The 24404-nt window shown below is 38.8% G+C and overlaps 1 protein-coding gene across 3 annotated transcripts in view; it reads right to left on the reverse strand.

Moving 5' to 3' along the window:
• LOC128870494 (uncharacterized) overlaps positions 1–24404 on the reverse strand; it is a 107105-nt gene that overhangs the window by 63520 nt on the left and 19181 nt on the right. For 2 of the 3 annotated variants that reach the window (XM_054113174.1, XM_054113172.1), the window contains exon 1: positions 13762–18599. In XM_054113174.1, coding sequence (XP_053969149.1) covers positions 13762–17287 — 3526 coding nt within the window. In that variant the 5' untranslated portion in view covers positions 17288–18599. Of the gene's footprint in view, positions 1–13761; positions 18600–24404 lie in introns of those variants that run through there. The other variant, XM_054113173.1, reaches the window with a different exon arrangement.

Below are 24404 nucleotides of genomic sequence, written 5' to 3' on the forward strand. Positions count from 1 at the left end.
GACAGACGGTTATACATCTAAGGGCATTGCAGAAAACCAAATTGTAGATGATATTTCCAAGATCGCAGTTTACATGCCATTTGAACAAGAAAACGACATACTAAAACCCTTAAAGAAGATCCGGAAAGGCATCATTGCGAACATGAAGGCACGGATAAACTGGAGGTGGAACAATCTAGCCACTTGCAAAACTGCGAAAATCATATGTACACAAAATGCAGATAAAAACGCCCGATTCGTACTAAAGGGTGATTTTTTAAGAGCTATAGGAAAGTTTTTCAAAAAAACACACGTAAAATTCAGAAAAATTCATGACATTTTTATTTAAATCGATAGTACAGTCCATATAATTTAATGTTTGAAGATTATTTCATGCAAATGATGACCGCGACTGCGCTTCAAATAGTTCATCCGCTTAGTCCAATTTCGGCATACTCTTTCTAATGTTTCGGCCGGTATCTCACATATAAATGCTTTAATGTTGTCTTCCAATGCGTTAATTGAAGCAGGCTTTTCTGAATAGACATGAGCTTTAACATAGGCCCACAAAAAATAAGCTAAAGGCGTTATATCGCACGATCTGGGTGGCCAATTGACAGGTCCCGAATGTGAAATAAAATGTTCCTCGAACTCGCCTCTCAACAAGTCCATTGTTACGCGTGCTGTGTGGCATGTGGCACCGTCTTGCTGAAACCACATGTCATGCAAGTCAAACTCTTGCATTTTGGGCAAAACAAAGTTGGATATCATTTCACTGTAGCGCTTACCATTCACAGTTACGTTACGATTCGCAGCATCTTTGAAGAAGTACGGTCCAAAGATACCTCCAGCCCTTACACCGCACCAAACTGTGACCTTTTCTGGATACATTGATAGCTCATGCAATTCTTCTGGCTGATCTTCACTCCAAAATCGACAATTCTGCTTATTTACGTACCCATTGATCCAAAAATGAGCTTCGTCGCTTAACACAATTTCTCGATAAAAAAGTGGATCTTCGGCGAACTTTCCAAGAGCCCATTCACTAAAAATTCTGCATTGCGGTAGGTCATTCGGCTTCAATTCTTGCATCAGCTGTATTTTGAAAGGTTTCACACCTAAATCCTTTCGCAAAAGTTTCCACGTTATTGAGTAACAGAGGCCCAATTGCAGCGAATGGCTACGAATCGATAATTTATGGTCATCATTAACACTAGCCGATACAGCTGCGATATTTTCTTCAGTTCGCACTCTACGTAAGCGTGTTGGTGGTTTGATGTCCAATAATGTAAATTTGGTTCTAAATTAAGTCACAACAGCTCGAATAGCCGCTTCAGCGGGTCGGTTAAACTGACAATAAAATGGAAGAAGCGCGCGATAAACTTTCTTAGCAGAACACACATTTTTATAATAAAATTCAATGATTTGCAGGCGTTGTTCGTTTGTAAGACTATTCACGGTTAAGTTATAGACCAAACTGAAGATGTTTGACAGTGAAATAAAACACGAAACGTGCAACAGCTGTTTATACTAACTGATTCAAAAGATAAAGCTAAAAAATCACCCTTTAGTTCTATTTAGAAAAGAATCCAGAACTATCGTTGGTATACTGACCGGGCACAATTTGCTAGCAGCACATGCATACAAGATAAGAATTACATAAAATGATAACTGCAGAAGGAAGGGAAATTTTAGAGCACCTTCCATATTCTTGCCAAGAACATGAATGTAATGCTTAAGAGCTTTGCAGTGTGAGAAGTTGGATTGTATCTCAGGGTTCAAACTTTCGAATTTACTTAGATTCGCAAAAGACTCGGTCTTTCCATAAAAAAATTACCGGTCGCAAAAAAATGTATAAAAAATAAGTGTATTGTGGTGGATAGGAAGCAGATAGGGTACGCGAAGCAATAACAGTGTTGTACTACTGCAGCAGGTCAATGGTGGATAGAACCCAGAATAATACACTGCCTCTATACAGCGGGAGTTGTGTGGTTGATTAGCCTTGATAAGCCTCGCAAGGTTCTAATCTCATCATCAGTGCTATGTCAACCACGCCATCGAAAGCTTTATATGCGGCACTAATCTATTTTACCGTAGATTTGTCATTGATAGTCAGACGGCGGTAAAATCCTTCAAACAATTGACAGAAAATTCTACGGTAGCCATGAAATGCCACGCCTCTCTTAAAGAGAAGGCCGAGTTATCTTACCCAAAAGTAAGACGAGTGCCTGGCTATTGCGACATCGAGAGGAACTGTAGGGTAGACGAACTGGCGCGACGGGGCACCAAACTGACTGATGAGTACGCATACAATCAATAATGACAGAATAAGAGATTGCGCTTCGCTGTGTCGTAAGAACCCATGAATAAAAAAACAAAAGGAAGGGGAATTACTTGTTTGTGAAGAAGAAGAGTAGGCGAAAGCAATAGAAACAAACCAACTCAAAAAATTATGTACACACACATATACTTTCTAGCCACGGCGTATTCCGCATAAAAACGAAAAAACTATATTTGCAGGTTTTATATTAATTTATGCTTAACAATTTAACATGCGGCACTTCGTTTCCATTCGTTTGTTTAGTTTTAAACTCACAAATCACAATATTACCAAGCCATTCACTGAATTTTCACAAACATGTAATTCCTCCTCCTTTTGTTTGTTCTGTATTGGGCTGACATCAGACTTGTCAAAATCGCGAAAAATAAAGTAATAAATACCAGGAAATTTATAAAAATAGCGAACGAACGCTCACGTAACGAAACCACCTGCAGAATCGTCCGACAGTTGTGGCGACCTCCCATCCCAACGCTACGCACACGAAATCTCTGTTAAGCCGAAAGAAGTATAGTCTTAGTACGCTGATTTCCGTTATAAGGGGCCCCCCGTCTAATAGGTAGATACTTTCTGTGTCATTCTCCTGCTTTATCTAGACCATGACCAGTGAGTCAAAATATTTAACAAAATATCTTCCTGAAAATATCAAGAATACATTGCAATTAGTACTCAAGTTATGTGACAATTTAATGCGTTACTGAATGAGTAATTACACTGTGTGACAAAAAAAAAAAATTAAATAAACTTTTATGGAGACCTAGCACAACTTATGGCTATAGAAAAACTAAACAAAATGGTATAGGAGAAATTTCCAATACACCCCCAAAATCTCATTTTATGGCCATAAAACCGTTTTTCTGTAGGTTGATGTGAAGAATCACTTCTAACTTCGCGAATTTCCATCCGATTTCGAATTTGTTTTTTTAATTCGAAAGAACAAAAACAAGCCTTTTTGACAGTGTGTTGACAATTTGACAAATGACAGCTGACGAGACTCTAGACGGAAGTATTTGGAATTTTTTTATTTTTTCCCTATTTTTTCAACTTTGACATAATTTTTACGATATTATCCGATATTGAGGATTTTTTTTAGTATACTACTGTTATAGTAAATTTAATTTTGCGTCGAATGAGCTACATTTGACTGTAATTGAATTAAAATTAATAGAGTTGTGTGAGTTTTAAGATTTTATTTTTTGTTTACTAATTTGGTATGTAGGCATCGAAGCATGAAAATGATAACAAGTGTCATTATAAACACATAATATTTATTGGAGTATTGTGCAGTGCAGCACTGTACGGTATGGTACGGTGCAGTACACAACGGAACTGGTTCCAAACTTAAAAATGCATTGGAAACGGCCCTTTGGAGTTTAGTATGGTACGGTACATTTGTCATTCTCTTCATCAGTTTTGAATACTTCTCTGTAAGAAATTCGATCATCATCATACATCTGACGTCGTCATCAACTAAATTCCATCGTTTAAATCGAGAAGCGAGCGTTTCTTTGTCTTCCCGATAGAAGTAAATCACGAGAAAGATCCTGAAAATCTGAATTTGATACAATGTGTCGTTCTGAAGACTTAGAACCAGACGGAAAGTACTCTTCATCATCGGGTTTATTGTTATCAATTTGATCATCATCAGCAATGAGTTGAACTTCCTTCAGTTCCTGCAGTTGAGTCAATCATATCGTCCAAGACTACGGGGTTCTTAACAGTTGCAACATCAGCATACTTTATGTGCTTTCGAGTTTTATAATGATGACCGTTTACGTCCGTTTTATAAAAATAACAATCATCTGGTTTATGATAAGGCTGATGATGCCACATCATCCGAGAATATTGAGAAATTCGACTTTTCTGGCAACGTTTTGATTTATGTCTCTTGAATTTCAATGAAACAAACAATAAAACTTTGACGTTTTAATAAGGTTAAATTATAATAACAAACTTCTTTTGTTAATCAATGTTCAGTGTGAACTTTGGTACAGCTTTTCCATATTTCTATTGAAAAAAAAATGTGCTATAATATGTCAGATATTTTCGTCAGCTCTAACCAGTTCTGTTGTATGCAGTACAGTGTATTCTTATGTATACATATATACTCCAATAAATATTACGTATCTATAATATCGCATCAAAACACGTCCTTATTCCCATTTAGCGTAAGTTATACCTACATACCAAATTAGTAAAAAAAAAATAAAATCTTAAAACTCACACAACTCTATTAATTTTAATTCAATTACAGTCAAATACAGCTCATTCGACGCAAAATTAAATTTACTATAACAGTAGTGTACTAAAAAAAATCCTCAATATCGGATAATATCGTAAAAATTATGTCAAAGTTGAAAAAATAGAGAAAAAATAAAAAAAATCCAAACAGTTCCGCCTACAGTCTCGTCAGCTGTCATTTCAGAAAAATTGTCAACACACTGTCAAAAAGGCTTGTTTTTGTTCTTTCGAACTAAAAAAACAAATTCGAAATCGGATGGAAATTCGCGAAGTTAGGAGTGATTCTTCACATAAACCTACTGAAAAACGGTTTGTCACTATAACTAAGCTTTACTCTTTTATATCGCTCATTTCATTTTTATCGGTGCACGCGGACACTTATAAGGCCTAATTGAAAGAAATAAAGAATAAGAGAGGAAAACTAAGGTAAAGAAAAACTGAAATATAATTAAACTATGAATTGTAAAAAATATGTAAAAACTAAAAGAATAAAATAAATAAATACCTTTAGAGGTTTTTTAAAGCATCAATCAAAGAAGCTATTAAAAATTAGAATCCTCTTTTCTTTACAACAAAATCTTTAAAAAACCTTATTAAATGATGGCGGAATTAAACGGTGCTCCAGCAACGCTAAACACAGTGGCTGAAGAAGTTGTAGTGCAAAATGATTGTGAGTATAACGTCACTAGTCCTGCACCGCCTGCAGATCAAAATTTACAAATAAATCTAGATGGCGACGGTGGCAGTCTCAGCGCACCACAAGAATTGCTAATCCATAGCAGAAAAAAACAGCTCCGTTTACAGCAACTAGAAGAGACCATGCGTTTAAGAGAAGAGTATTTACGGGAAAAATTTCGCATTTTAAACGCAGAAGATGCAGACGAGGAAATAGAAGGTCCATGTGTTATTGGCCCCACCAAAACGTGTGGAACTAATGTGAGCGGTAACACAGCATTTTCTCCTACTCCAGTGCAGCCTGTACAAAATAACAGAACCAACATATGTCCAGCGCGTGAGGTACCGGTACATACAGTTATGCAGTCACCACGTCAGCCGTCGACGCGGACTGCGGCAGAGCGTAGTCAGGCCATACATGTAGACTGCAACGGTAATTCGCCAGACATATTTACAACGTTCACAGCACCAACAAGTACAGCACGTTCGCCAAATCAGGTATTCGCAACTCAATCAGCCGATACCTGTAATTTGACGACTTCGCAGTTTGCAGCGCGGCAATGCGTGCCAAAAGACTTGCCGGTATTTAGCGGTGACCCCCAAGAGTGGCATATTTTTGTTAGTGCATATGAACAGAGCACACAAATGGCTGGTTACTCTCATCATGAGAATTTAGTTCGCCTTCAAAAATGTCTACGTGGTAAGGCTAGGGAGGTCGTGCGCAATTTACTGGTATTACCGGAGATGGTACCTGATATTATAAATACGCTCAGAATGTATTTTGGACGTCCTGAGCAAATACTTAGAGTACTTATTGATAGGGCGCGTCAATTACCATCGCCTAAGGGTAAACTTGATCTACTCATCGACTTTGCATTTGCTATCAAGAATATAGTAGCAATAATTCATGCAAGCAAACTAAGCGGTTACCTCAACAGCCCATTACTATTGCAGGAATTCGTTGAGAAGCTCTCTCAGGAGTCAAAACTTAACTGGGCAATTTATTCAACTGGCATGAATAACCCTTGCTTGGAAGATTTTTCTACCTGGTTGTCCACATTGGCTGAAGCAGCTTGCCGTGTTACGAATCCGGCATCACTCTCAGAGAAACTTAACAAGCGTGAAGCTCATTTGCACACGCATAAATCTGATGCCGTTTTAAAACAATACGAAGAAGCAAAATCTATGCCTAGATGCGCAGTATGTAATAACCCGCATAAGGTTCCTCAGTGTGACCGGTTTAAAGCACTCACTATGAATGAGAGATGGGACTTTGTTAAGAGGAAAAATCTATGCCGCCAGTGTTTGGGAACACACTCTCGCCGCTGCTGGAGTAATAAGTCGTGTGGGGTGGATAGCTGCACAGTACGTCACCACAGTCTCCTTCACAATTCTGATGTTAACAAAAATAGTGAAGTTTCAACGATGCTGAATAACCACCGTTCGATTTCCAGCAACAACACCACATATTTTCGAATCTTGCCGATAGTTTTGTATGGAAGAAATAAAACAATATCCACATACGCGTTTATGGATGATGGATCTACACTAACACTTATAGATCAAACACTTGCAGATGAATTGGGTGAGACTGGCGTTCCCGATCCTCTATGCATTCACTGGACTGGAGACATAAACCGGTATGAAGCTGATTCGCAACGACTCGATTTACGAATTTCAGGTAATATTCAAGGTGCGAAAATATATCCACTCCGAGGTGTTTACACGGTTAGTAGATTAAATATGTCATCATCAACTTTGATTGCTGACCAATTGAAAACAAAATATGCACATTTAAAAGGCATTCCCTTGCCAAACTTTATTGACATAGTTCCTAAGCTAATTATTGGTGTATATAACCCCAATTTGATAATGGCACAGAAGGTACGTGAAGGTGGATGGCAAGATCCCGTAGGGGCGAAAACCAGATTAGGGTGGACAATTTTTGGTGGCGGTAATAATCAGAGTAAAGGTAACGGATTAAACTTACATAAATGCGACTGTGAGAGCGATAACAACTTGCATGAACTCGTAAAGTCTTTCATGTTGAATGAAAATATTGGAATTTCAGTGCCAAAGGTAAATCCAGTTTCAATGGAAGATCAACGAGCCATAGAAATTTCGGGTAACTGCGAGTTGCATGAGGGTCAGTACACCGCGGGCTTGCTGTGGTCAAATGACAATATACGATTGCCAGACAGCTTGCCAACAGCTCTTAGGCGCTTTAAATGTCTGGAACGTAAGTTATCTAGCAATCCTGAACTACAACGCAATATGCAGGAACAAATTGACAACTTAGTTAAGAAAAATTATGCGACCAAGTTACCGAAAGAAGCTATAAATGATCGTGGTGACAAAATTTGGTATTTGCCGGTTTTTATTGTCCGCAATCCGCACAAGCCAAATAAAATTCGACTTGTGTGGGATGCAGCCGCAAAATCTAGAGATGTATCCCTAAACAATTTCTTACTGAAAGGGCCAGATATGTTAACTCCACTAGTAAATATATTATTCAACTTTCGAATGGGTAGAATCGCAATATGCGGTGATATCGAAGAAATGTTCCACCGCATTAAGTTACGACACCCAGACGCAGATGCTCAGCGTTTTCTCTGGCGTACTAACATGAATGATCCGATAAACGTTTACAGGCTCAACGTTTTAAGTTTTGGTGCTTATTGTTCTCCATGTATAGCGCATTACGTGCGAAACCTAAATGCTTCGGTACACGCTGCTCAAAATTCTCAGGTAGCGTGTGCAATAAAGAATCACCATTACGTCGATGATTTTATTGATTCGACTCAAACCGTCGACGAAGCTATCAAATTGGCAAAAAATGTTCGAGATGTTCACTCTAAATGTGGTTTCAACATGCGTAATTAGTCAAGCAATTCGCCAGATGTTTTAGCAGCGCTTAATGGAGATGGGGAGCCACAACTTAAATCATTTGACTGCAGTAAGGATGTCATAAATTTCGAAAAAATACTTGGTATGTACTGGGAACCATAATCCGATACATTCAGCTACGTGCTCAAATTTGTTCGGCTTAAGCGCAACGTATTCGCGGACAGGGTCATCCCTACAAAGAGAGAAGTATTGCAAGTGCTCATGTCAGTTTTCGATCCGCTGGGACTAGTAGCTTGCTTAACTTCATATCTAAAGATTCTTATTCAAGATATCTGGCGAAGTGGAATAGACTGGGATCAACCGTTAAATTATGAACTTTCATTGAAATGGAAAACTTGGATTGAATACATTCCCGTTATTACTAGCGTGTCGGTACCGCGTTGCTACTCTCCACTCCTTTACGAGGATGACTGTAAAGTACAACTGCATACGTTCGTAGACGCAAGTGAAAATGCATACGCAGCCGTATCATATTTTCGTATTGAAGCTGGTGGTCACATCGTCAGTAGGTTGGTAGCAGCTAAAGCAAAGGTCGCACCGTTGCGCCCGCTCTCAATACCACGACTGGAACTACAGGCTGCGGTAATTGGTGCACGTTTAACAAACATGGTTGAGGAAGCACATCGTATAAAATTTGAGAAGCGTTGCATCTGGAGCGACTCAAAAACCGTTCTAAAGTGGCTTCGTGGTGATCCGCGTAAATTTCAACAATTTGTAATGTTTCGTATTGCTGAAATCCAAGAAGCAACTGCTATCAGTGAATGGCGTTGGATACCAACAAAAATGAATGTCGCTGATATTGCTACGAAAACGAAGCCTTGCATTGAGGTAGCTCATCAATGGATAAATGGTCCCGCTTTCCTTACTTTACCTACTAAAGAGTGGCCGGCACAAGAAGATCTGGGTACGGTGAACACTAGCGAATTTCGAACTAAGCTTCTAATTCACAACGTGCGAAAGGTAAATATCAACTTTGAATATTTTTCGAATTGGCTTCGACTATATAGAGCTATAGCAAACTGTGTGCTTTACATCGAAAAACTTAAACAACGGCTCCAAATCACATCGGAAGGCAGTCATCTAACCGCATGTCATTTTCGGCGTGCAAAACTGTTTATTTTTAAGACAATCCAAATGGAACATTTTTACGACTGATCATTGCTTAAAGTTGGTAAGCCTGTATGTAAAACTGGTCCGCTACGAAACCTGCAAGTTTATATGGACGACGAGCATCTCATTCGCGTGAAAAATAGGGCAACATATTTTCAGTCATGCGACCAGCCTCAACGTGATTTCATTGTTCTACCACCTGGTCATCGAGTAACCTATCTTATAGTAGATCACTATCATCAACGCTTTTACCATATTCAGCACGAGACAGCCTTGAATGAGGTAAGACAATTGTTTTTTATACCAAAACTGCGATCGTTATTTAAAGCTGTGAGGCGAAATTGCCAAGTATGTAAAATCGCGAACGCCGCTCCTCAAGCTCCACAAATGGCACAATTACCCATAGCCCGGCTTGCCGCATTCTCTCGTCCCTTTACGTATGTTGTAATCGATTATTTTGGGCCGATCTTAGTTACTGAAAACCGCAAGGCGAAGAAGAGGTGGGGAGTATTGCTGACCTGCCTGACAATAAGAGCTATACACATAGAAATAGCCCATTCTCTAAGTACTGACTCCTGTCTAATGTGCTTGCGAAATTTCATTGCTCGCCGTGGCTGCCCTGTTGAAATATATAGCGATAACGGTACGAATTTTCGCGGGGCTGATAGCTTTTTAAAAGACGAGTTGCTTAAACTGAATACTTCTATCGTAGAACGTGAACTTGCTCACAAAGGTATCGCCTGGAAGTTTAATCCACCAGCTGCACCTCACATGGGGGGAGCATGGGAACGCCTAATAAGAACAACAAAGGCAGTGCTGTATAAGATCTCGCCGTCGCAGAGATTCTCTGATGAAAGTTTACGTTCGGCTTTGCTGGAGGTGGAGATGATCATTAATTCTCGACCGCTGACATATCTATCGCTCGACTATGAGGACCAGGAACCGATTACCCCAAACCATTTTTTATTGGGCAGTTCAAATGGAGCCAAGCCGTTTTGTAAACCTGAAGAAATTAGCTTAAAAATGAATTTACGTCAAAGCGAGATGTTTGCGAATTTATTCTGGCGTCGATGGGTACGTGAAATGATTCCATCACTTACACGTCGCAGTAAATGGTTTGAAAAAGTGAAACCCATAAGCGAGGGTGACATCGTATTGATTGTCGATGAAAACGCAGAAAGGAACACTTGGCTAAAAGGTATAGTCGTGGAAACAACGATGGCAAAAGATGGACAAGTAAGGCGTGCTAAAGTAAAAACGAGGCAAGGTGTTTTAGAACGACCAGCAGTAAAGCTTGCAGTGCTCGACATCGGCAAAGACAAGGCAAGCTCCGAAGATTCGTCCGCTTACCGGGGGGACATTGTTGCTGACTTAAGCAACCCGTAAAAATTTACGAAATAGAGCAACTCTGCGCGAAATTATGACTTGTCACTATAACTAAGCTTTACTCTTTTATATCGCTCATTTCATTTTTATCGGTGTACGCGGACACTTATAAGGCCTAATTGAAAGAAATAAAGAATAAGAGAGGAAAACTAAGGTAAAGAAAAACTGAAATATAATTAAACTATGAATTGTAAAAAATATGTAAAAACTAAAAGAATAAAATAAATAAATACCTTTACAGGTTTTTTAAAGCATCAATCAAAGAAGCTATTAAAAATTAGAATCCTCTTTTCTTTACAACAGCCATAAAACGAGATTTTGGGGGTGTATTGGAAATTTCTCCTATACCATTTTGTTTAGTTTTTCTATAGCCATAAGTTGTGCTAGGTCTCCATAAAAGTTAATTTAATTTTTTTTTTTGTCACACAGTGTTATTGATACAAAATATTTTTTATATGCAATTGATTTTTATTAATTACTTTAATCGGTTTAATTAATTAATAATTACGCTCCGATTCTGAAATATTAGATTAGGTTAGGTTGACATGGCTGGCTGAAAGCAATCACATAGACCTACTGGTCCTTAGTAGTACCTGATGGAGCTTGACATTTTCGTTTCCTTGAAGTAGGCTTCTTGTAAGAAGCCTGCGTCTTTTGCGAATCTAAGTAAGCTTTGAAGCTCTAACCCCGAAAGGCATTCTAACCTCTCATATTGTAGAGCTCCTAAACATTTCATTTGGATTCTAACTAATGCACGGCAAGAACAAAAGGTGTTCTAGAGTTTCCCTCACTTCTAGTTCATTGCAAACAATGCAATGAATCAGTCTTTTATTGTTTGTAATTTCCATCTTGTATGCGTGTGCCGCCAACAAATTGTGGTCTGTCAGTATACCTACGATAGTTCTGCTGTCCTTCCTAGACAGGGCTAGTACGAATCTGGCGTATTTATCTGCGTTCTGTGTACACATGATTTTCGCGGTTTTACAAGTGGCTAGATTATTCCACCCCCTGTCTATCCGTATTTTCATGTCCGCAGCGATGTCATGTATACCGTATTTAAAGGTTTCAGTATGTCGTTTTCTTGTTCGAATTGTGTGTAAACAGCGCTTTTGGCAATCTCATCAACAATTTCGTTTTCTGCAATGCCCTTATGTCCGGGTACCAAATACATAGGTATGTCTGCGGCTAGTCTCTCTATGACTACCCTGGTCCGAAGAACATTTTTGGAACGTGAAATATTAATATTGAGCACAAATGCGTCGATTGGATTCAATATTGACTATTTTTGGTGTACAAACTATGTAGATAATTACGCCTAAGCTAAACTATGTGTGGTACCGGTCGTATTTTCCTTTTCTATAAAAATATATGCACATACATACATATACAAATTTTAACTAAATTATTGATAAAATCACTTGAAAAAGAGTTATGAAAGAAATACAGACTCATGCTGTAAGTTGAATATTGCTTCGACAAAAGCACTGAAATTTATTTTTAACACCAACCATTTTCTTAATACAAAATGCGTATATTACTATTAAAACATCTTTGTTCATATTGATTGAATAAAAAATTATATGTATGTGTTATTAAAATCAAAATCACTTTAAATTGATTAGTGTTAATAATAAGCGCTTGTGCATTGCTCGTGTTTTTAAACAAACGAAAATCAATATCTAAAGATTATCTTGTATAAAAATTTTCCTAGGGTAACCAGTAAACAATCCTCCGTTTGATTTAAATCTATTTAATGTGAGTATGAAAATCGTAGACGCCATCTCACATTACACTGTGGAACAAATTCAGGTTAGCAAAAATTAGGTCCATTCTGAGAGTGGCGGGTGAAAATAGAGGCGAAATTAGAAGACCCGTATCGCGCCGTTTTTTTATGTTAGTTCGAATTTTTTTTTAATCGGCCTTCGAAGTTCGAAATCGGAGCAAAATTGTTTATATGGTTTTTTGGCTATAACTCGTCGACTAATTGATATTTTTTCAATCTGTAAAAGCCAAATTATTGCTAGAGACCTGTGCAACAATTACAATTTTTGAAAAAATTGATTTCGAAAATTTGTGTGGTACTTATGAAACAATATACTGAAAATCGGCATTTGACTGCAAACTTCGAAGGCCGATTAAAAAAAAAATCCAAATTAAAATAAAAAAACGGCGCGATACGGGTCTTCTAATTTCGCCTCTATTTTCACCCGCCACTCTCAGAATGGACCTAATTTTTGCTAACCTGAATTTGTTCCACAGTGTTATCGTACAATGAGTAAGATTTGCGACAACGGTTTTTAACTTATTTGAAAAAAATCCATATGTATGCACATGTACTGTAAGGTCTCTTTTTATGCGGATTTTAAAGCTGCGCGTTTCCATCCAAAAATTTCTTGAACAAACATACCTATAGGCTTATTTAGGAAGAGATGGTTTTAATAGCTTCAACCGAGATGATATAAATGAATTGCTTGTAGACGATGCCTTAAGTGACAATGATATTATTGATCTAATTTTAGATGTCGTCGTAGGTCTATAAAGTGATAGTGACGAGGAAAAAAAAGAAAAAAAAGTTTAATTACTGATTGTATTGATTAATTACTGATATTGTGAAAGAGCTGCATAGAACGAGAATGAAGTTTGAGAAGATCCATCGCCTTTACCGCAAGTATTTATTGCAGAGATAGTCTCTTCTGATGATGCAGGTGATTTGGAACCACTTCACAAATGGTGCAAACCATTATCAGATAGCGATAATGATTAAAAAATGTAAAATTATATTATTTTTCAATAAAATAAAATGAATTAAGTTTGAACACAAGTTCATTTAAAGCTTTTATATGAATTCCTTTCAGATATTCGAAGTAATTTTTTAATTTTAATGCGTTGTTTTGGTTTATGCGATTTTAGAAAATTACGGAACGTATCCCTACTTCTTCAAGGCAGTAAAGTATTTTTTAATTCGAATTTTTGTATGCGCTTTTCTGTGGAACGTGTCCAGAGACCTTACAGTACATATAAATAAAACCCCCAAAATATTAACCCTCTTGGAACCTTCTGTTTCATTTGTATATGCATATATGAATAATGTATGTATGTATTGTATTCGCGTGATCAAAACTCACCTTCTTCATTTAGAAAATCAACTTCAGCTTCCGATTCGAGCCAGTCGTAATGCTTGCGATTGATGAGCACAATCGAATCGGAATTGTGTGGCCGAGTCTGCTTTTCATTTGTTGCTGCGGCTATTATGGAAGCCCGTCTTCGTGAAGACAAACAATTGTCACTCCGTATGCTCTTGCCATTGATATTGGTGTTTTTTCCATACCTCAATTTGTACTCGAATGACATGGCGGCCTCATCATCAAAAGTTGTTGTTTTTTGTGTTTGTGTCGCTTTGATTATAGGTTTATGATTTGGGGTTAATAAAAGTAAACTTGTCGTTATCCGCGTTGGCTGTGTTTGATATTGCTGCCGTTGATGCTGGCAAACGTGTGACGGTGTAGAAAGCGGCTGTAGAGGCGCTTTGTCTGCTGTATGTGTTGCTGTTGCTGTTTCTGTTTGCGTTTGAGCTTGAGTAGTAGGCTGCTGTGATTGGTTATTTCCATTTATACTGCAGTTCACGTATTTCGGTCCCTCAAACCATACCAGTCCAATGAACAGCCACACAAGATTTTGTCTAGTTCGGCTTCGGCTGATACGTGCTACACCAGCTGATCCTGTGCAGCTTGGTGACGTTATCATTGTCGGTGTTGGTGGCGGGTTCATCATTTCCTTTCGTGTCCCTTCACTCAAGGCGATCATTTTGTGATTTGCTAGACGTATTGCTGCTAACATTGATACAGGCGTTGTGTTTGATAATATCACGGATGGTACATTTCGTGCGATTGTTTTGCACTCTTTAACGTCCCATATATGCAAGCGGTGTAGTACCGTGTCTTTTTCACTACTTATATGTTGCTGCTGGAGTGCAACAGATTGCTGTTGTTGCTGTTCCTGCTTATTTATTCGTCGTCGTCGCCGTCGTCGCCTCCTTCGGCGATGTCGCTTCCAGTTGTTGCAAACAATTTTACATAAATTATTCATTTTTAATTGTTGATCGTGCGCAATGCAAATCATTTGCTGTTGTTGTTGCTGCTGCTGTTGTTCTCTTGGTACTTTGATTACAATAGCCGCCGATCCCGGTACAGATATTTTCACTCGAAGCACCGCAATGATGTACCGGTAAAAATAGTCCGCTATATGGATTAATTGATCAAATAAATATTTGCCCAAATATATTGTACCGCAACGGACGTATTGTATTAAATTCGATTTTTTTTTAGATATAGTCTCTTCGTTGTCTGTCGTCGCCGTCGTTGCTGTTACCGTAGTGACATCTTTAGTGAAAAGTAAGCAACAGTGATGTAGGTTTTGGTACCGATATAATGTACCAGAGGAATTCAAATGTGGGCAGTCAGAACATGGATAGGTGAAATTTTTTAGATTGGATTGGAAGAAATTTCTATAGTCATCTAATTTGTGTGGTACTCTCTGCTGCTTAGGTTGATTTAGGTGTGTTATTGTGCTTCCTGCTTCCGTATTTCTGTTGAGCTTAATATAGCACGTAAGGGGTTGATTATTTAACCTGCTGACTAATTGGCAGTATGGACATGTAATTGATGCTGACTGTAATTTTATCCAGCAACAGCAACCGTAACAGTGATTAAAACAGCAATAACAATAGCAATAATAGTAGCAGTATATACAATGCGGATAGTTAAAGGCATATTGCCGCCAATTAGTGTTGCAACTACCACTGAAATTTCTTCCAAATGCGTATTTGTACCGACGATAACAATAAAAACACCAAAAACAACAGCATAAGTCGAGTTTGATAATATCATGCATGCAATGTTTCCAATCGGTATTATTATTTTTTGTCCTTCGATGTTTTATTGCTGTCACAGGTGTGCAGCTCAAACTCATCGATACGTCAAATTCTGCTGCCATTGCTCCCTTTGTTGATTTTATAGATTTTACTGCCTTTGATTTTTGATTCGTGTTTGCTTGATGGCTGTGAAGCTTTGCCCCCGGCCAAAACAACTCGCAAAATGTTTGCGCCTTCTTTTGCGCAATAGCAACATTTAGGGCATTATAAAATTCCTGACCACATTTGAAAAGCCAAAGGGTTTTATTAAAAAAGTCATTGGCGGCGTGCCCGAGAGGCAATTTGGCCTTGGCTTTATTTTTATATTTTTTTAATTTAAGTAATTTTTTTCGGGACGATTTCAAATAACGACTATTATTACGTACTTCGACATACTTATTTTCATGGTTTTCTGGTATAGTGTCAGTATGATCAAATAAAGGTTGTAATATCACGAACACTTTGCGTTTTTGATGGGATCTGTCGTCATTACTACAACTTTCAGACCTATTGGAGTCGGAAAATTTCTGTTTTTCGTTGCTGCATACGCCACCATTAAAACAATTGCAGTCGTAACATATATCGATAATTGGTAGCTGTTGAAATATCATTGTAAAAAGAGCTAATCGGCTACGAAATATCCTGTTGTCTTGTGGTATTAAAATGTAAAGTACACGATCTGTTAAAATAGTCTCATTGTGAGTGAATGTAACGGGGCTAATAACAATAGTCGTTAGTAAAAAATGCTGGCATGTATTTTTACAGTTTTTCGAAATTTTAGTAACTGTTGCTCCCGGTACTCCAGACAAAAATATAAGTTTTCCTGCTGTTGTACACATACCTCTGGCATCTGCTGATATCGAAATATCGGTAGATGGACTAGTGGTACCTTGAACGAAAAGTGCAAATATTTTCCCGGTAATCACTGCAAAAACTGTCAACTGATTCTGCCGAATTGTGTATGGGTGCTTCTGCAGAAGATCTTGCTTACTTTTCCATTTTATTAAAGCCAGTTTCATTACATCACATACACAGTTCAATGCAATTCCACGTTGCTGATGTAACCTTTGTCGTTGAAATAGTGTTCTTGCAATGTTCCAATTTGAACAACAGCAAAATAGTTGCAGTTGACGCCAGCAAATTATGGTTCGCTGGCGTACATAGCGCAGAGTAAGAGGAATCACTTCTACGAAAATGGCGAGAAGCATAAACAATGTTACTTCAAATATATCATCAAAGTAACGCTGGTTATTTGCTTTTGAAACACTTCGTTCACCTTTAGCGCTACTACAAGTGATACGCTCTTTTCGTCTCCATTGCTGTTCCAAACTCCAACTATTACTGTTGCTATTTTCATTTGACTGGAGTTCCTTATCTTGGCTTTTACTTTCATTTAGCCGACGAAACAGATCGAAGTTTCTATGTCTGATATCATTGTAGTTTTCAGCATTTTTATAGTTGTAGTTGAAATTGCGCCGATGATAATGATTGATGCATAGTGTGAAGTAAACATTGCATATGATAATAATTGTGGTTGCCGGTGAAGATGGATAATTAGGCTCCGACCGAATATTTGTTATATTTGCTGCTGCTGTTGGCCACAGCCAATTTTGGCTCGCGGCACTTCTGCTGTCGCTAATATTTACTGCACTGGATAGGGGCAGCAATAAAATTGCTAAGTATGTCAGCTCCAAACAGCAAATCATAGAGAATTTAAATGCTTTTATAACTTTCATAACCATATTGGATGTTGTCGCTGAAGCTTTGGTTATCGACTGCTACAGTTAAGAATATACATATGTAACTCACAGGTAAAAATACTAAATTAAACTTTAATCAAAGTATTTTTAAACATACATACATATGTGCAGTAGGGTGACCTTTCTCTTCCAAATTCCTGCAATTGAATCATTCACCACTAAAAATGGTACTTACTGGTGTAAAAATAGGTCCATAAAAATTAAAAATAAAATATTAACAAAGGAGTTCTGTGCTTAATAGCTACTGCCATTTTTATTGTCTTATGAGTACATAATACATAGGCATTTACACTGAAAGCCCTAGCATCCAGTGTGCTACTATTGCAAGCGTTATACTGTAAAGGGCCTTTCAAGAGTGACGCCTAGATGTCTGTACTACAAAATAATTCCTAGACGGTACCTTTTTATGTCATCTTCGACACTTGTCAGACGCATAATTTTACATGACAAAACAACTCGTTCAAATTATTGAAAGTTATTTTAAAAATGTCGATCTTAATAGATCTTTTTAATGTATGTTCTGTTTAGGATATTGCTGCTGTTGCGCAAATCAGCCTTGAACATCGATATCTCGACGTTCTTAACAATTAGGCATTCATAAATCGATTGTTTGGCGGATTTTACTTGAGTCCATGCTCATGGTGGATATTCAATAGTGTAATTTTTCATAAATAGTTGAAAGAAACTAAATTTGTACAAGTTTTATTTTTAAACAAGGTCCAGGCGCATCTTTTGAAAGAGCCTTTATATTACTATTACCCTTACTATTAGGAGTACTAAAACCAATTTCGTTACTTTGGCAGTTTGTTAGTTATCAGTTCGGCAAATATGTTTAACTATACATATTTTGACTTTTTTCTATTAGTTTGGAAATGCTCTTTCACACCAGCTGAGTAACTTGCGAATTAGCTTCGTTTCATTCACTGGATGAAAATACCCTTGACTGGATGAAAATACACTTGATACCCCTGGAGTATAAAAATTTTGAATGAAACAATAACTTACTTGGTTTTTTTCCTTCCCTTCTCGTCTGCCAAGCTTGCCACCGCTGTTCAAAGGTGCTTTGTTGGGTTTACAAAAACAAAATATACGTGAAACTGCCAAGTAATGAACCAACGAGCTCGTGTGAAGACCCCTATTATATATACCTTTGCTGCGCATCTTGATGTTGTCCACCGAATCGGGCCAACATATTTATGCCGCCTCTGATCGGCACATGTTTTTTTATAATAAGCTGTTCATGTCAGAGGAGGTCTGTTCTTGCCAGAAACTAAGACTAGGGACTACTATTAGCAAAAATATTATATTATATTATATTATATTATATTATATTATATTATATTATATTATATTATATTATATTATATTATATTATATTATATTATATTATATTATATTATATTATATTATATTATATTATATTATATTATATTATATTATATTATATTATATTATATTATATTATATTATATTATATTATATTATATTATATTATATTATATTATATTATATTATATTATATTATATTATATTATATTATATTATATTATATTATATTATATTATATTATATTATATTATATTATATTATATTATATTATATTATATTATATTATATTATATTATATTATATTATATTATATTATATTATATTATATTATATTATATTATATTATATTATATTATGCAACTCTCAAAAATAACAAAGCGCCAGGTCCTGATGGAGTTCCATCGGAGGCTTTCAAAATTATCGCAGTTAACCGCCCACAAACGCTTCTCCACATGTACAATGCCTGCTTATATGAAGGAACTTTTCCAGAAATTTGGAAGAGACAAAAGTTTGTCCTCATAAGCAAAGGGAAAGGTGACCCGGAAACCCCATCAGCGTATCGAATGGCAGCAGCGATAAGCGAATCGGGAGGCCTCTCGGATAGGCAACACGGCTTTAGACCGCGAAGGTCCACAATTGGAGCAATTGAGGATGTAGTAAAGAGCATAGTAAAAGCACGGAGCATAAATCATTTTTCCCGACCAATCGTGCTCCTCGCTACAATCGATGTAAAAAACGCTTTCAACAGCGCAAAGTGGAAAAATATGATAGACGTATTTGAGAAGCGGTTCAAAATACCCCAACACCTGATGAAGATGATCTGCAGTTACCTCAAGGATCGCGTACTCATTTATGGTACAAGAAGAGGACAACGGACAAAAATGATAACCTCTGGCGCGGCCCAAGGGTCCATACTAGGCCCCGATCTCTGGAACGTCTGCTGCCTAGTAGGATATGCGGACGTTGTTGCGGCAGTAATTACTGCACGGGACTTAGACGCAGCAAGGTGGAACCTTACACAAACGATGACAAGAATCAAGACATGGCTCGATTCGCAAGTCCTTAGCTTAGCTTCGGAAAAAACAAAACTGATACTATTCACGAGGGCGCGCATACCTGTGGAAGTGACAATGCCAGTCTACACAGAGAACAAAACAACAACAAAAAAGTGGTGAAATATTTGGGCATCAAATTCGACAACAAGCTGACATACTGGGCACAAATCCAGTACGCTGCTGAAAAATCCACCAAAACAATCTCAATGCTATCAAGGCTAATGGCTAACATCGGAGGACCCATCGCAAGCAGGCGGAAGCGGCTCATGGACACGACGGTATTCATTTTACTATACGGATTTGAGGTATGGGCAGACAAACTTACAACTGAGTGTCGCCACAAGATCCTGGCCAAGGTCCAAAGAACCGCCGCCCTCCGTGTTGCTTCAGCTTATCGCACGGTATCTGAAGCAGCAGTACTCATTATTAGCGGCACGGTACCTATGAATCTGCTAGCGAGAGAGTGAAAAGAACTATGGAATTTTAAAAAGAGCGAGACAAACGCCATAGGAGACTAAACACGCGCCCGTACTAAAACGAGCGCAAAGCAGCAAATTAGAGCACATACACCGCAAATATGGCAAGAGCGATAGGAGTCAGAGACGAAAGGCACATGGACGAAGAGACTTATACCAAATCTAGACAAATGGTATAACAGACATTTCGGCGAGGTAAACTATTATACTACACAGATGCTATCTGGACATAGATATTTTTATAAATAAAAAAATAAATAAATAATTGGCGCGTACACTTCTGTTAGGTGTTTGGCCGAGCTCCTCCTCCTATTTGTGGTGTGCGTCTTGATGTTGTTCCACAAATGGAGGGACCTACAGTTTCAAGCCGACTCCGAACGGCAGATATTTTTATGAGGAGCTTTTTCATGGCAGAAATACACTTGGAGGTTTGCCATTGCCTGCCGAGGGGCGACCGCTATTAGAAAAATGTTTCTATTAATATTGCTTTCACCGAGATTCGAACCAACGATTTCTCTGTGAGCTCCGAATGGTAATCACGCACCAACCCATTCGGCTACGGCGGCCGAACCTTAACAAAATAGAGAAGTCAGAAACCTATAAATGCATCTACGGAGATGCACTTGTTGACAACGCAGATCACACTTTCTTTAAATGTGAGAAATGGAAACTAGATCGCAAAGCTATCGAAGGCAGACTAGGCCCCTTAAGAACTGATAACATCACTGATAAAATGATAGAAAGCGCAGAAAATTGGCAAATTATTCGCACGTATATAGAGCGAGTCCTACGTGCCAAAAAACTTGACATAGACAGAGATGCCTAACCGACATGCTAATATATCTGACTAGAAGATAAGCCGACAACATGAAGAACCGTAGATAGAGACACAAGAAGACGAGCCTATAGCATGAATGCTGGCTACAAATATGGTGGACCCAGACGTGGGTGAATAGAATTGGTCCTTTTCATGGACACCGTTCTGGACCCTCCCGAAGAAATGCACAAAGCAGTTCTGACAGGGGAGTCTCCCCAGTAGAGGAGGAAGGACTGTTTTAGTGGCCACACCATTTTTTTTTTTTTTTTTTTTTGGCGGTGAGGTTGGGTTAAAAATGCCTTCGCACCATATAGTAACCGTCGCTACTACGTGTGTGGTGATTCCACTAAAAATATCCCTCCGGGACTGCTTCCGCATTGCTTCGAGGTAGAGGACCAAGACGGCGTCCTAAGAAGGACACTTACTTACTCACCCTGCGTACAGGGTCGCCTGTTTTGAGAAGCCTATGCTCAATGCTCTTCAGCATAGCTTTCCATTTCGCGCTTCTTTTTTCGGATAATATCCTCCACAAAATTTGCGACGGCATTCCATTTTTCTTCGTCTATCATCATTTTCTCAATAATTTCTTCAGGTGTAAATACACCAATAGCTCGCTGCAGACCTGTTCTCTCTACGTTCCCCCTCTCGCATTTAAAGAAGGTGTGTTCCGCATCATCATACTCAGTATCTCCATATATGCAGTTTGGTTGGCTCACTTTTCCCATTCGCCACAGATACTCTGCGTTGCACAGATTGCAGAATTTTCCGCCGGCATTGCACCTTAAGCGAATCTGCCCATATTTCGTATCCGTATAAGAGAATCGAGTTCGTCGTGTCCATTAAAAGTTTGCGCTTGTTCTGCGTTGGACCTCCAAGGTTTGCCATGAGCTTACTTAACATGCCGCTTACCTTGGCAGCTCTTGTGGCAGCATGGTTTATATGCGCCCAGTAGGTTAGCCTTGTGTCTAATTGCACTCCTAGGTACTTGACCACTCTTTTTGTGGATAAAGTGGCATCAAGTACTTGTATGTCTACTTCTAATGGGATACGTCTGTTCGTTAGAAGGATTAGCTCTGTTTTCTCTGTGGCCAGCTTTAATCCATGGTCTTCTAGCCATGTCTGGACTCGGATCATCACCTGATTTAACTTTCTTTTGGCTTCGTCGGTGTTTCGGGCGATTATTACAGCTGCAATGTCATCTGCGTATCCCACTAAATGCACATCCTCAGGCATCTCTATTCGAAGGACTTCATCGTAGCTTATATTCCAGAGTTCAGGTCCAAGTATTGATCCTTGAGCCGCACCTGCTGTTATTTGTTTAGCCTTACACCCTTCTCGCGTTTCGTATAAGAGCACGCGATTGCTGAGATAGCTACGAATAATCTTCAATAGATTATTCGGGATCTTGAATGTTACCTTTAAGGCGTCAATTACGTGGTTCCAGCTTAAACTGTTGAAAGCATTTCTAATATACAGTGTGGCTAGTAATACTAAGCGTTTGGAGTATCGATTACCCGCCTGGGCATGTTCTACGCTAGCTATTACATCTTGGATGGCTCCTAAAGTGGATCTGCCACTTCTAAAACCATGCTGCCTGTCGGAGAGGCCGCCACTGTTCTCTACGGCTTCGCTAAGCCTATGCTTTATCAGTTTCTGTGCTATCCAGCATACATAACGGTCTATAAGAGGACGCTAATGTTGGGTCTCCCTTCCCCTTACTGATTAGTACCAATTTTTGTTTTTTCCATATTTCTGGAAAAATTCCTTCTTTTAGGCATGCGTTGTACATGTTTAGCAGCAAAAGAGGGCGTTCGATTGCTAATAGTTTCAATATTTCTGCAACTATGCCATCAGGTCCTGGCGCTTTATTGCATTTCATTGCTTTTGCAGCATCCATTAGTTCTTCTTCTGTGAATGGGACAGGTTCCGTTGCTTCGTGCTCGAGTTCTTCCCTCTCAGCACAGTGTGTTGGGAAGAGTGTGTCGACTATTTTGCTTACCACTTCGGTTTCCATATCAGCAGCCGGGGATTTGGCTCCTAGCTTTTTCATAACGATTTTGTAGCCCAACCCCCATGGGTTGTTGTTTAGATCGTTTCGTAGCTATTCCCATTTGTCTTTTTTGCTTTGGCTTATGGCTTTCCTCAATTTTTTTCTACTCTTTTTGTATTCTTCGGATTCCGGTATCGCCGGGCCCAATCTTCTGGCTCTAGTATACTTTCTACGCTTATGGAGCGTCGCTGGGTTTAGCTTGTTTATGTTCCATTTGCGTGTACTTTTATTTCGATTTTCACGCACTCTTTGGTTTTAAAGGAGACTATGCTTTCCGATGCTACGGTTATGTCGGGTGTTGTGCCTTCACAACCTGGCTTTCGGTACGTAGTCGTTCCTGTGTTGCGTACCACTAAACCTAGTCTGGCTGCCATGCCCAGCACTCGTCTACCTCTTGAGTTCGTTGTCGCCGAGCCCCATTCGGTTGCTTTTGAGTTGAAGTCTCCCGCTATTATTAGTCGTCCCTCTAAACTAAGGGCTTTGGCTTCAATACTTTCCAGTTTCCGGGTGAATTCATCTATATTGTCGTTCGGTGTAAGATAACAGCTTATCATTGTGAATTGGCTGTTTTGAACGTAGACGAAACCATCGCCTGATGCTTTCGCGATTATTACGAAATTTGAGCCCCTAGGCAGCCAGATAGCGGCAATTCCCGACTCGTCTTCGATCCAAGCTTTCTCGGATTGAGCGTATTGTTCGCTTATCAATACTGCTTGAACTCCTTTTTCTAAGACCATCTGCTCCATTACCAGGTCTGCGTTTTTACTCCTGTGCATATTTGCTTGAAGTATAATCATATTTTATCTTGTCTTGACATGTTCTTTTGTCATCGGGCATTTGCCCGAGCCTGGCATATGCTTTGTCTCACTGCGATTGGCATCAGTGCATAGGCAGCATTTGGGCTCTTTGGTGCACTCTTTCATTTTGTGCCCAGCTTCTCCACATCGGATGCATATACCTTTTCCGCTTCTGTCTGGTCCTTTACAGTTTGATTGAAGGTGTCCGACACCGAAGCACCGGTAGCAGCGCTTCAGAGATGTGCTAGCTCTCATCCTTGCACTAACCCATCCGATTTTGATATTCGTTTGCTTGAGCAGCTTTTCTGCGCTTTCAATAGCGAGAGTAACATAAGCCCGTACTTGTTGTCGTTGATTAGGTTTTGTGATCCTAACATCGATATTTTCATTAGTGCCAGCTAGCATTTTTCTCACAGCGTCATCAACTTCCTTCTTCTCCGTGACGGCATCCAAGTCTCTGATCTCTACAGTTGAAGTTGGTCTGAGGGTTGTAATGGAACCGACCGCTTTTACGGTTTCCTCTAGTTGTTTCAAAAAATCAGCGTTAACTGTTTTCCCCTTTTCTAACTCAAGTA

Source organism: Anastrepha ludens, chromosome X (genome assembly GCF_028408465.1).
Source record: "Anastrepha ludens isolate Willacy chromosome X, idAnaLude1.1, whole genome shotgun sequence".
In the NCBI taxonomy this organism is placed as follows: domain Eukaryota; kingdom Metazoa; phylum Arthropoda; class Insecta; order Diptera; family Tephritidae; genus Anastrepha; species Anastrepha ludens.